The 14,650-nt window shown below is 36.9% G+C and overlaps 1 protein-coding gene across 8 annotated transcripts in view; it reads left to right on the top strand.

Moving 5' to 3' along the window:
- ANO3 (anoctamin 3) overlaps positions 1 to 14,650 on the top strand; it is a 457,212-nt gene that overhangs the window by 312,855 nt on the left and 129,707 nt on the right. For all 8 annotated transcript variants that reach the window (XM_059874526.1, XM_059874525.1, XM_059874527.1 and 5 more), the window contains 2 exon segments: positions 6,508 to 6,666; positions 12,394 to 12,494. In XM_059874526.1, coding sequence (XP_059730509.1) covers positions 6,508 to 6,666; positions 12,394 to 12,494 — 260 coding nt within the window.

Raw genomic sequence — 14,650 nt, forward strand, 5'->3', positions numbered from 1 at the left:
ACTTTTCTTTTTTGCCTGATCAATTGGTCAAACTCTTTATTCATGATTTAGAATCATAGAATAATTAGATACTAAACTAGAATCCTAGTAACTCTAGTTAATAGAGTTTGATTGTGAACATGTTTACAAAGATACAAGAACTGTTAATATTACCTAAGGTCACTTATTATAAAAACATAAAATATGTAGTTTTTTTTAAATTTTCAAATTGTAAGTTGATTCTATGGAAGAGTTTAACATTTATTTTGCTTAATCTTAGAGTAATGAATAATAACTATCAGAGTTCCACTTTCCTAAAATTGGAAAAGCACATAAAATATTTTAAAAGCTATCTTACTGTCTCATAATTTTCCTACAAAACAATCATTTGATTTCTAGATCATCTCATTGAAAGATTTTACCTTCACCTGGACTAAATATGTTATTATTAATTTAAGGTCAGGTGATACTTAATAGCAAACACTCTCTTCCAACAATACAAGAGAAGACTCTACTCATGGACATCACCAGATGGTCAACACCGAAATCAGATTGATTATATTCTTTGCAGCCAAAGATGAAGAAGCTCTATACAGTCAACAAAAACAAGACCAGGAGCTGACTGTGGCTCAGATCATGAACTCCTTATTGCCAAATTCAGACTGAAATTGAAGAAAGTAGGGAAAACCACTAGACCATTTAGGTATGACCTAAATCAAATCCCTTATGATTATACAGTGGAAGTGAGAAATAGATTTAAGGGCCTATATCTAGTAGATAGAGTGCCTGATGAACTATGGAATGAGGTTTGTGACATTGTACTGGAGACAGGGATCAAGACCATCCCCATGGAAAGGAAATGCAAAAAAAGCAAAATGGCTGTCTGGGGAGGCCTTACAAATAGCTGTGAAAAGAAGAGAAGCGAAAAGCACAGGAGAAAAGGAAAGATATAAGCACCTGAATGCAGAGTTCCAAAGAATAGCAAGAAGAGATAAGAAAGCCTTCCTCAGTGATCAGTGCAAAGAAATAGAGGAAACAACAGAATGGGAAAGACTAGAGATCTCTTCAAGAAAATTAGAGATACCAAAGGAACATTTCATGCAAAGATGGGCTCGATAAAGGACAGAAATGGTATGGACCTAACAGAAGCAGAAGATATTAAGAAGAGGTGGCAATACACAGAAGAACTGTACAAAAAAGATCTTCACGACCCAGATAATCATGATGGTGTGATCACTGACCTAGAGCCAGACATCCTGGAATGTGAAGTCAAGTGGGCCTTAGAAAGCATCACTACGAACAAAGGTAGTGGAGGTGATGGAATTCCAGTTGAGCTATTTCAAATCCTGAAAGGTAGTGCTGTGAAAGTGTTGCATTCAATATGCCAGCAAATTTGGAAAATTCAGCAGTGGCCACAGGACTGGAAAAGGTCAGTTTTCATTCCAATCCCAAAGAAAGGCAATGCCAAAGAATGCTCAAACTACCGCACAATTGCACTCATCTCACACGCTAGTAAAGTAATGCTCAAAATTCTCCAAGCCAGGCTTCAGCAATATGTGAACTATGAACTTCCTGATGTTCAAGCTGGTTTTAGAAAAGGCAGAGGAACCAGAGATCAAATTGCCAACATCTGCTGGATCATGGAAAAAGCAGGAGAGTTCCAGAAAAACATCTATTTCTGCTTTATTGACTATGCCAAAGCCTTTGACTGTGTGGATCACAATAAACTGTGGAAAATTCTGAAAGAGATGGGAATACTAGACCACCTGACCTGCCTCTTGAGAAACCTGTATGCAGGTCAGGAAGCAACAGTTAGAACTGGACATGGAACAACAGACTGGTTCCGAATAGGAAAAGGAGTACGTCAAGGCTGTATATTGTCACCCTGCTTATTTAACTTATATGCAGAGTACATCATGAGAAATGTTGGACTTGAAGAAACACAAGCTGGAATCAAGATTGCCGGGAGAAATATCAATAACCTGAGATATGCAGATGACACCACCCTTATGGCAGAAAGTGAAGAAGAACTAAAGAGCCTCTTGATGAAAGTGAAAATGGAGAGTGAAAAAGTTGGCTTAAAGCTCAACATTCAGAAAATGAAGATCATGGCATCCGGTCCCATCACTTCATGGGAAATAGATGGAGAAACAGTGGAAACAGTGTCAGACTTTATTTTTGGGCTCCAAAATCACTGCAGATGGTGACTGCAGCCATGAAATTAAAAGACGCTTACTCCTTGGAAGGAAAGTTATGACCAACCTAGATAGCATATTGAAAAGCAGAGATATTACTTTGCCAACAAAGGTCCGTCTAGTCAAGGCTATGGTTTTTCCTGTGGTCGCGTATGGATGTGAGAGTTGGACTGTGAAGAAGGCTGAGCACCGAAGAATTGATGCTTTTGAACTGTGGTGTTGGAGAAGACTCTTGAGAGTCCCTTGGACTGCATGGAAATCCAACCGGTCCATTCTGAAGGAGATCAGCCCTGCGATTTCTTTGGAGGGAATGATGCTGAAGCTGAAACTCCAGTACTTCGGCCACCTCATGCGAAGAGTTGACTCATTGGAAAAGACTGATGCTGGGAGGGATTGGGGGGAGGAGGAGAAGGGAACAACAGAGGATGAGATGGTTGGATGGCATCACTGACTCAATGCACGTGAGTCTGAGTGAACTCTGGGAGTTGGTGTTGGACAAGGAGGCCTGGTGTGCTGCAATTCATGGGGTCGCAAAGTGTCGGACACGACTGAGCGACTGAAGTGAACTGAAATGATACTTAATACTAGACTAGTATTAAGAGGATTGTATACTTTAGGCAAAACAAAATGCAGAGGAAAAATTTTATATAACCTTATTTTAACTCCTTATTTATATTATCATGGGGATGCCTGGAAGCAGTGGGTCATATGTATGAAACAAAGTGCAAGCCAGGGCTTTTGCAATTCTGCTATAATTTTGTGATCAATCATCTTATTCTAATTTGATTTGTGTTAATGTTGGAGGAAAGAGGATGAGAAATTATTACATGATCTTTTAATGGCATTATATTTTTGAGGTAATTCCTGTGTGGATACACATTACTATGCATTATTCCATTCTTTCCATTCCCTTATTTTCTTCTATCCTTCCTTCCTTCTTCCCATAAATATTTTGATGCCTACTATGTGTCTGGCTCTGAGTTAGATGTGTGAAATATTCTGTGAACAAAAGAGTAAGAAATTATTTACCTTTGTAAAATTTATATTCTAATAGAATAAGGTAGACAATAAAAAGATAACAAATAAATAATTTAGTGTTATATAACATGTTGGAAGCAAAGCTATGACCAACCTAGAGAGCATATTAGAAAGCATTGAGAGATAATACTTTGCCAACAAAGGTCCATCTAGTCAAAGCTATAATTTTTCCAGTAGTTATATTTGGATGTGAGAGTTGGACTATAAAGAAAGCTGAGTGCTGAAGAATTGATGCTTTTCAACTGTGGTGTTGGAGAAGACTCTTGAGATTCCCTTGGAATGCAAGGAGATAAACCAGTCAGTCCTAAAGGAGATCAGTCCTGGGTGTTCATTGAAAGGACTGATGATGAAGCTGAAGCTCCCATACTTTAGCCACCTGATATGGAGAACTAACTCATTGGAGTTCAGACCCTGATGCTGGGAAAGATTGAAGGCAGGAGGAAAAGGGGATGACAGAGGTTGAGATGGTTGGATGGTATCACCGACTCGATGGACATGAGTTTGAGCAAGCTCTGTGTGTTGGTGATGGACAGGGAAGCCTGACGTGCTGCAGTCCATGGGGTTGCAAAGAGTCGGACATGACTGAGCAACTGAACTGAACTGAACATGCTGAAATTTAACAATCGTTAAGAAAAATAGGTTAAGGAAAGTAGGATCAAGAGTGGAGTATAATGGAAAACAGCTGAAGGGTCTCGAAGAGAGGAGTTACATAATGTAATTTATAATGTGGAGGATCACTCAAGTGTCTTAACTGTCATGCTGAGAATAGATTTTAGAGAAGGAAAGTTAGAAGCTAGGAGATGAGTCAGACTATTGTGATAATGTCGTCAATAGATGACATATCCTAGAACAGAGTAGTGATGAAGATGTTAGAAAGTGATCAGATTCTAAATATATTTTGAAGAATGTTCTAATGATTTGCATGTTAGATGGATGAAAATAGAGGGAACAAAGATGACTCTAGATTTTTGATCTGAGCAATTTAAAGAATAGGTTTGCAGCCAATCAAAATAACAAGGGTTTGGGGGAACATTTGCTTAGATAAGATAAGGAATTCCATTTTAGACAGTCAGCTTTGATATGTCCATTAGACATCCAAGTGAAATCTCTGGAGTGGTGGAGGCAAAAGCATTCTAAAGTCTGAAGTTAATTATGTCTTCTCCAGCTATTAATCCTCAGTATCTCTACCCTATAGGAACTATAAATCATAGGCCTTTTGAGGGGTTAGCCTTCTATTACTGCCAAACCCCAGACCTAGTAATGTGCACCTAAATATGCTTGTCTTTTTCAATATAGTTGTCAAGACCACCATCAAAGAGGTGAGAGTTCTAGTTTCACTATTTCCTTTTCCATGACATCTGGGATGTAACTTAACCTTTTTGGCTTCTATGTACTCATGTCAGTATCTACCTTAAAGAATTATGAGAATAAATCACTTGGCACATTGCATGGTACTATAGTAAATTGTCAGTTAGTGATAGCTATTATTATCATCATTATTATGGGCTTCCCTGGTGGCTCAGATGGTAAAGAATCCACCTGCGATGCAGGAGACCTGGATTTGATCCCTGTGTTGGGAAGATCCCCTGGAGGAGAACATGGCAACCCACTCCAGTATTCTTGTATAGAGAATCTCCAAGGACAGAGGAGCCTGGCGGGCTACAATCCATGGGGTTGCAATGAGTCGGACACAACTGAGCGACTAAACGCAGCACACGTTATGCAACTACAGGGCAGTGTGTGACTCTACTTGAGTTGTTACTTAGTCACTTTATAGTATCCAATAAAGTAATCCTGGGACTCTCAAGACCTTTTTATTCACTGGAGAAAAGAATGTCTAAAGTCTTCTTGTCCTTGAGCCTGAAAGTTTCTGCTGCTGCTAAGTTACTCCAGTTGTGTCCGACTCTGTGTGACCCCATAGATGACAGCCCACCAGGCTCCTCTGTCCCTGGGATTTTCCAGGCAAGAATACTGGAGTCTCTAGTACCCCTGAATTCACACACTTGAACCTATTTTCTCCAAGAAGACAGCTTCTGAGCCACCTGACCTGTTCCTGTAGGATTACAATCACTCAGATATCAGTTTTTGGTTGCTTCACTTGGATGACTTGTTGGCCACTAGGTTACTCTGGTCCTCACTTTTTTAAACCTTAAGCTGCATATATGTCCTAAGCAGGCTCCTCCAAAGAAGTCTGAGATGCCTTTTTTTTTAAAATTATCAGTTAACTCTCAAAATGTTAGGACATTTTTTAAGCTCAAGAATGCCTGTATGGGAAAAATGGGACAGAGATTTGGTACAGATAATCAAATAGCTTGATAGGAAACATGGGAAAAGAAGGATCATGTATCTAATAGCTAAAAACATGGACCAGGAATAAAAACTGAATTAAAGTAATATTGAGCTGTTTACTGACAAAGTGCCAGCTCCCAAAAAAAGGCCATTACAAAAATCAGGTGATTGCTGAAATTAATTTTATTAAAGTTACAGCAAGTAAAGATATCATCTGGGTAGTCTTAGTAGTGTTTTACAGAGATGAAGTTGGGAAAGAGTTTTCAGAGGGTTCTAGGACCTGGGCTGGTAGGTATTAAGGTAAATCTTGCAAGGCAGGCAGTTGGTTGAAAATTGGGCAGCATCCTTGAAAAACAGCTGGGATAGGTTGACAGAGCAAGATGAGTACCTTAAAGATCTTAATAAGCACATGGTTAGTCTTAGTAAGTAGGTGGTTGTCATCAGATCATAGTCTTATACTCTGGAGGGAAGTATTTCTTGGAACAAGCGGTTCAGAAATTATTTTTTGGTGTTGTTGAACATAGGTTTAGGGAAATAATGCCTCATCTGAGTATCATTTCATGGAAGAAATTATGTTAATTTCAGTTCTTAGTACTTATGTTGTTTAAGCTTTGTTGTCTTTATTTTTGAAAGGCAAGTTTGAGTTTTGAGTAAGATAAAACATGTAAAACATCTATATCTGGGCCTGATTTTGAGCAAATGTTCAATGTATATTGGCTGTTATTATTTTTATAGGGTTTTATTGAATAAAACATAGACCTTCAGATGCTAACATCAGAGAATCCATGTTCTGGTGTCAGACTAATTTCAAATCCTAGAACATCACTTGGTAGCTTTTTTCCTACTGTAAGGTGAAAACTTTAAAATTTATCTTTTCATGTCTCATAATTGGAATGTAAAAAATACATTTTTACATTGGATTGCCAATATTTGAACAGAAGTGTCTGAAAGCTGAATGTGTGTGCTTATCCAACCACACTATTAACAACCATTGCTTTATTTGCAGAATGACATGAATTACATAGCATCCAGTGGACTTCTATTCAAAGATGGCAAAAAGCGGATTGATTACATCTTGGTTTATAGAAAGTCAAATATACAATATGACAAAAGAAACACATTTGAAAAGAACCTCAGAGCGGAAGGCTTAATGTTAGAAAAGGAGGTAGGTGCTTTAATAATATTACCTATATGATACAATGTGCTGGAAGAAATATGATATTTTACATTTCAGTATAAAAGGTATAACATATGGCTTTTAAAAGCATATAGCAATTTTCTCCCACATGTAAAAGAAATGCATATGTATAGTCATATTTTAAAATATATTCCTTTTTTACTCTATACATTTCTGTAAATTTAAATATTTTGCAAAGGGCATAGCTGTTTTTACATTTTTTAAAATTAAAGAAGGAATGATCCTGTATAAAGTACAAAACTCTATGAAAAGAAAAACAAAATGTTGAAAGAAATGAGTCTGCCAAACCGTTAATATCTAGATTTTAATATTTTAGTAAGCATGTTTGAAATTTGTGTCTAGAGCTCAAATGAGGACTCTAAACTGAAGGTAAATGCTTTAATCTTTAGAACATAGATGGTAATATAAGCTGTGTTTTAGTAATGAGATCACTGGAGAGAATGATAAAAAAAAAAAAAAAAAAAAGGAGCCTAAAAGTGAGCCTATAAAAAGTAGGAGGGGGAAATAAATGGTTGAAGATGTTGGATGTAGGTGGAAGTAGAAGAGATGAGGAGTCACAGAGAAGAGTGGTTACCAGGGTTAAGTGCTGCTCAGAAGTCAAGTGAGACCAGAAAGAGGCCCAGTTAACTGGAGAATATGGAGATCTTGGTAAAATCAGTGAGAATCTTTTCTCTGAGGAGAGAGACTAGGGCAAGTTGAAGAGTGACTGGATAATGGAAAAATGGAGGCTGTGGCAAACATCATCTTTTTGCTCATCTGTGAAGGGAAGGATGAATGATAGCCCAAGATGGAAACAAGGTCTCATGAGGTTTTACTTCTTTCTTTCTGTTTTCTTTTTTTCTTGTATGTGATGTTTAAATAATGAGAAGGAAGGAAGGGTGAATGGAGAGAGGCAGGGAAAGAAAGAAATAGAAGAGAAAGATTGAGGAAACAGAAGACAGATGAGTAAAAAAAATTGAAAGGCCTTTAGGTGAAAATTAAGGGTGAGATCCAGTATACAGTTAGAATATCATGTGTAATATCAGGGAAAATTAAGATTCCTTAATGGTATTCTAAAGTTAATTTTCTGCAATCATTTATTTTGGTTGTCAATGTTATGTTTACTTATATTCTTAATTCTAAGAGTATTAACATTGGTTTTTTAAATGGTTGAGTTAATTAGGACTAGATTAATTATCATAATGTTAATGTGTAAAATCAACAAAAAACAGTTTAAGTGAACAAAACATATTTATGTAATAAGCATGCTAACTTTATATATGAAATAAGCATGTTATTTTTATATATGAAAAAATAGTCTTAAAATTTATAATCAAGAAATTGTTCAGTACTATTTTTATTAATTTTCTATTGCTGCTGAACACATCACCACATATTCAGCAGCTTAAAATAAAACCTATTTGTTAGCCCACAGTTTTGCAAATCAGAAGTTTGGGTATGGTGAGCACTTGGCTCTGTTTCTTGCAAGACTTAAATCAGTGTGTTGAATAGGCTTGCATTCACACCCGGAACTTAGGGTATTCTTTCAAGCTTATGTGGTTGTGATAGAATTCAGTTCCTTGTGGTTGTAGGACTGAAATCCACATCTCCTTGCTAGCTGTAAGCCAGCTACCTCTCTCAGTTCCTAGAGGCCATTCTGATTCCTTGCTGCATGCTCCCCACCCACGTTCAAAACCAGCAACAGAGACTCCCCTTTGTGTACCTCTGCTGTTTTGAATCTCTTTTGCCAAGAAGAGTCCCTTTCAGGGAATCATCTGCCATGGAGAATAATCTCTGTTTTAAAAGCAAATGTGCCATATAAAGAACTTAATCATGAGACTGAATATGCCATCGTATTCACAGGTCCTGTAGATTGTTCAAGATGAAGACAAGGCATGAAGATCTAAGAGGATTTCTTAGAATTCTGCCAACCACATTAAAAAATTCAATATCCTATGTATTGCCCTTTTAAGCAAGTAGGCGTAGAAATAAACTTAACGCTATGATTATAATATAGAACATAGATATGTTTTTGGTTTAAACCTTATGTTAACTGATGACTAAATGGCATCTAAATAGTTATACCTATCTGAACTATCAAATCCAGTGTTTTGCATTATCATGAACTTTTATTTCTTCTTAAAATTTTTAGTATTATAGTATGTGTGCTTTATTTGCAACTTAATTTTAATAAGTATTAAATTGAAAATATTTAGGTCTTGTCACAGGTGGAAAAGGAAAATGAAATTGTGAAAATATCAGCAAGTACCGGATTTTTAGCAGAAAAAATGGGAGTATTCCCTAGGAAACAAGTTCCAATTTTTAAAATTTATATTCAACAGAGTTAAGCACTGAGCCTGGCACAGAGTATATCTCAAATCCTCATTAAATTGCATGTTGATGTGGATAGTTTCTAGATAATCACATCAGCAACAGATAATGATTCATGTTTGAAGATTGTGCAGATAAATAGGTAGATGATCTCTGTCAAGATATGTTCTTTGTTATCCAAGTGTATTTCCAGACTATATCTGCATTTTACCTTTATCTTATACTTAGTATAGCAAGCTACCATATTCTATATTTTTTTTCAGCTCTCTGCCACCAACTTGCAGAGTGACATTATAAAAACATATTTTTAAAATTTCCTTTTTTTCTCAAGAATGAATCTTCTACCTCTTGAAAATCTTGGATGGAATAATTAAATAATAATGTGAAGTGTGAAGGCTGTGGGTGTTTTGTTCCCCTGGAAAAGCCTGCCTGCATCAGAGCTAAACAGAATAGTGCCAGATTGGGAGCTTCTGATTCCAAGGGAGAAAGTCATCTTGCTTTCTGCCAACCCCATCCCTTCATCAACCCCCTGCTGCAAGGAAATAAAACTATTTTTGTTTTTTTTTTAAGTAGAGGTATAACAAAAGAGAAATTAAGTTGAAGAAGTTATAAGACAATTCATGCTGCTTGGAAAAAATATATACATCTGTATGTATGTATATATTAATATATTTTAGACATACAAAATTAGAAATGTTCTAGCTGTATGTGCCCTTAGCTTGATGTTTCACTGGTGGTAGAATTAATGTAGTAATGTCCTTCTGAAGCATCTGCTTTATTTGGGTGTATTAGATTTTTTTCACATCTTAAGAGTTGACCAGACTGAATTAATTATCAGTGCTAAGCCAGCTATTCATGATGCTAATTTGAACCTGACATAGTACCTCTTCCAAAATAATTCTGGCTTATTTGCTTTCTTATCTTCATTGTCTCTCGCTTAGGTACAAGTTACAAAGAATGTGTACTCAAAGTAAGTGAACTCATTCATTCATTCATCCATTCAGTGAATGCTTAGTGAGTGACTACTGTGTGCCTGGTGTAGAACTAGGTGCTCAGTAGACATAAATGAACAAAGCAAATATCCCTCCTCTCACAGCACTTACATAAACAGACTCATTCATTAGAAGATAATAAACACTATAGAAAAAAAAAATGGAGTGAGGTAAGGATGATGGGGTGAAGCAGGCAAGTAATAGCAAGTGACCAAATGATGGAAGTAGAGTGAATGAGAGGGAGATTAGTAGGAGAAAGGTTTAACAAGATATGGAGGGTGAGGTTGTAAAAGGTTGTGTAGGTCATTGGAAAAACTTTGGTTTTCACTTTGATTCAAATGAGGTTCTGAGAAATTATATGATCTGAGTTATATTTGAAAGAATAACTCTGGCCATTGTGCTATGAATAGAGCATTGGGGGCAAGAATATGAGCAAAGGCTCTATTAGAAAACACTGTAAGACTCTAGATCAGAGATGGTGGTGATAGACCAGAGCAGTAGCTGTGGAAGAAGTGGGGAGCGACCTGTTCTAGCTGTACATGCTGTGAAGAAAAACAAGCTAGGAACCAACTAATGGTATGAAACCCAAGCTCTCCTATGGTGGAGGGTAAGCCTTCCCAGATCTATCCCAACACCCATGCATGTAATAGTCATTCCTTCTTCATGCTGCTAATATATTCTGGCAGCCAACATTCCTAGGTTTTAAGAACCATGATGCTCTGTGGGAGAGTGTGATCTCCATTCATACCAAAATAAGGCTTAGCTCCTGAGAAATGATTTTTTTTTTGTCCCAACATCTGCTTATTCCTCAAAAGAGATCCCCACTCTCAAACTTCTGAGAAACCATTGGAGAGAATGTAAAGATCTAACATCAGTGCACTTCTCAAGGGATTGGTTGTTATCTTAAATCATCCCACCCGTACCATGTGTCATTCTGGGAGAGACTGCTTTTGTCTGAGTCTAGATTCATTTTCATAGAAGTCTCACTTCCAGATTCTGGGATGAAATGAGCACTAAATATGTTTTCTTTAATTCTGAGGGTCCCATTTTCTCTGTCTTTGAGTAACTGCTGGAAAGGAACCCACACCTCCCCAGGAACTGAGCAATGACATAAAAGCATAAGGCACTTTGAATACATAAAGACGAAAGAGAAATTTCCCAAAGAAACTATAGTCTGTAGAAATACAGTTTTATTACAATTTATACTGAGTTTTATTTTAAAGAAAATTTAACTTTTCAATCACTTGATTCAAGTCCCCAACTTCAGAGTTTTCCCCAATCATATGCTGTTACTGGCTTTTTACTTGTATAATTCAAAGCCTATTATAGAAGGCCTAAAAACCAAGGCAGTGCTCCACCAAAGATGAATCAAGTAGCTATTTACTGAAAAAAAGAAAAAAAAAAAGAACTATTCTAGTGAAGCTTTGAAAATAGCCATTACTTTGGCCATGGTCTGATTCTAGAAGCATGCTCTCACTGGGAATGAACATTCTGGTAAACCCCTTGTACTTGAGCTCTTTATAGTCTAGTCTCTCATAAGACTCAGGACAACTCTATGAGGTAAGACCATTCTCTCCATTTCCCAAGCGAGAAAACTGAGCATCAGAGAAATTAGGTAATTTCCCCAAGGTCCTAGAGTTAATAAATGATAGAAATGGAATTTGTACTTACCTCTTTGTGATTCTAAACACTGTGTTTTTTCTTCCATACTGTGTCATTTCTTCCAAGTAGGCATTTAGGATTAAAGAAATTGACCAGAGTACTCAAGTTTGTTAAAAGCTCCTTAGATAATCCCAATGCCCACTTTATTTTGCTTAAAAACCTCTTGTCTAGATCAAAGACACAAATTATTATGATCTCTTGCAGGAAACATTATACTAACCTTTTAAGATTCAAGTAAGTATGCAAATTTGACAGCTCCGCAAGGTCATGGACTTGTAAGTCTTATACTCTGTTTATCCCCAGAATTGTCATAGGCTCTCACAAGTATAATAGTAATTGCTCAATAAAATATGCTAGAAGAAAAATGAATGAATAACTGGTATAACTGTCAGTATTGTCTATCCACCTTGAGCAGGAAAAAAAGGATCATGAGAAAGTTTGCAACCAGAATAACTTCATTATTCTGGTTGGTGGCTCTGGATCTTAATAATGGTCAAGGAAGAAAGCACGCTAACTCACATGGATGATTATTTCTTGCATACAATGGCATCATTACATTTTTATTAAGATAATTCTGTGTTAAGAAATTTTATTCATATAAATTCCTTTTAAATCAGCGATAATGATTCCTGTGTATATAAAGGGGACAGTGTTCTTCCCTGTAAGGTCAAATTGTGACATGATAATCAGCTCTGATTCTAATTGGCACCTGTTCTGTTGCCCTTTACAGCCAGCTGTTGCAAACTCGGATATCATGTTTATTAAAATTCACATTCCGTGGGACACACTGTGCAAGTATGCAGAGAGACTGAATATTAGGATGCCCTTCAGGTACTTTCAGGTTTTGTTTCGTTCTATCTCAGAATATGTTAAGGTGAGCCTGTTTTTTTGCAAAGCCAGAGAGTAATAAATGTAATTCTTTCTGCAGAAGAAATGCTTTTTTCCCCCAAGTTTAGTCAATTTTGGCCATTTATCTTACCTTCTAATTTCCTTGCCTAGTATAAGCTTCCAGGTTCCCTGGATGCTTTATATCATTTCTAGCTGGACTAGACTGGAAGGAGGGAAAGACAGTTGTTTTCCAATTTTACTTACTATTCCCAAGATCAGTCTCACTTATTTAATATAGGTAGATGGAACTCTTGTTTTTGTGACAGAAGTAAGTGTGTAGCATTCTTACGTATACAGATTCGGCATTCGGTATGTAGCAGTTATCAGGAAACTTTCCTCAGGTGCAGATCAACCAGATAGTTTCTTGGCTCTGTCCTCAGTGCCAAAGGATAAATGGTAATGAAAGACCTTCTCAGTTCAAAGATGTTTCAGTCTTTCCTATAGGCAAGACTACAGGAAAGTCAAAAATTGAATAAACCTATTTCCCCATATTGTGTGTTTTGTGTTATATGCAGAATGTATCACTTTCCTTCCTGATGTCTCACAATGAAATTCAAGTGTTTATACCATGCGTGAACTGGCATTGAAGCTCAGTATGCTTCATCAACTGCTAAAAAAGGTTTTAAAAGGTTCAGGGTAAGAAGATGCCAAGGAAAAGAGCCTCTAGATAATGAATTTGCATGAACAGTAAGAGGGCAATTCAAAACTGTGAAGAAATTTATCAGACCTGGTAACATGGAAGAGACCAGATCTGTGAGAGGGCTGCCAGCCTCGGGTCGCATGACAAGCCTCGAGAGTCTTGTCTTTTTAATCATCTGAAATTCCTCAGGCTTTGGAAGTTGCACCCACAAGTCATTGCCCACAAAGCAGAAATTGATTAAGCACTGGCAACTACTGAGGAATTTTACAGTGACAATATTAGAATTAGATACCTAAATTGACTCCCATTCCTGTTTGGACAATCTCAAGGGAAATCAATCCAGTCAGTCTTAAGGGAAATTGACCCTGAATACTCACTGAAAGGGCTGATGCTGAAGCTGAAGCTCCAGTATTTTGGTCATCTGATGGGAAAATCGACTCATTGGAAAAGTCACTGGTGCTGGGAAAGATTGAGGGTAGAAGGAGAAGAGGCTGTCAGAGGATGAGGTGGCTAGATGGCATCACTGATGCAATGGACATGAACTTGGGCAAACTTTGGGAGATGGTGAGGGACAGAGAGGCCTGGGGTGCTGCAGTCCATGGAATTGCTAACAGTCGGACATGACTGGGCAACTGAACAACCTGTTTGAGAAATAGTTTCAAAATCCTCTATACAGATAATTATAAGATAGATAAATAATATCTTGAAGAGCTTGGCAAAAATAATAATAGTAACAATATGGGGAGAGAGGTGGGAGGGGGGTTCAGGATGGGGAACACGTGTACACCCGTGGCGGATTCATGTTGATGTATGGCAAAACCAATACAATATTGTAAAGTAATTAGCCTCCAATTAAAATAAATAAATTTAAATTAAAAAAAAGAACAAAAGAAGATGAACACAGGAAAGAAAATTCCTTAGAATTCTTTAGCACCTTATATAAATTATTAACATGATATCTATAAGAACCTGAAGTTTGTACCTTTTTATGAAACTTGATCCCTGAAAGAAGCAAGTAAGGACATATGAAATATTATTTGTGTTGTGATTAGATAGTTTGAAGTCTCCAGAAGACTTCTTTCAATTCAGGTCATTCTACTGAACCAGTCTTGAGAGCACAAGTAGGTAAATAAACACCGTGCTACTCTACGTCTTTTGACTTCTGAGGAATTTTTTTCCTCCTGACACTATGTCTCCTTCTTAAAAAAGCCTTTTGATATACATGCCTGTGACTTATTTCAGGCTGACAATGGAGCATATTTGCCTTTTGCTCTATCTGGTTTCTTCTTGTTTGGTCTGTACATGCTACACAGAATCATGCAGAATTAAAACAATGAGATTCATTTTAACTTACAAAATTATCAAACACTTTCACAGGTAGTACTCTTTAAACCTACCACAGATATGGTGAATAATCACATCTGTTGATATGTGGTGAGACTCAATCTTCATAGAATAT

The sequence above is a fragment of the Bos taurus genome, chromosome 15 (assembly GCF_002263795.3).
Source record: "Bos taurus isolate L1 Dominette 01449 registration number 42190680 breed Hereford chromosome 15, ARS-UCD2.0, whole genome shotgun sequence".
Taxonomy (NCBI): domain Eukaryota; kingdom Metazoa; phylum Chordata; class Mammalia; order Artiodactyla; family Bovidae; genus Bos; species Bos taurus.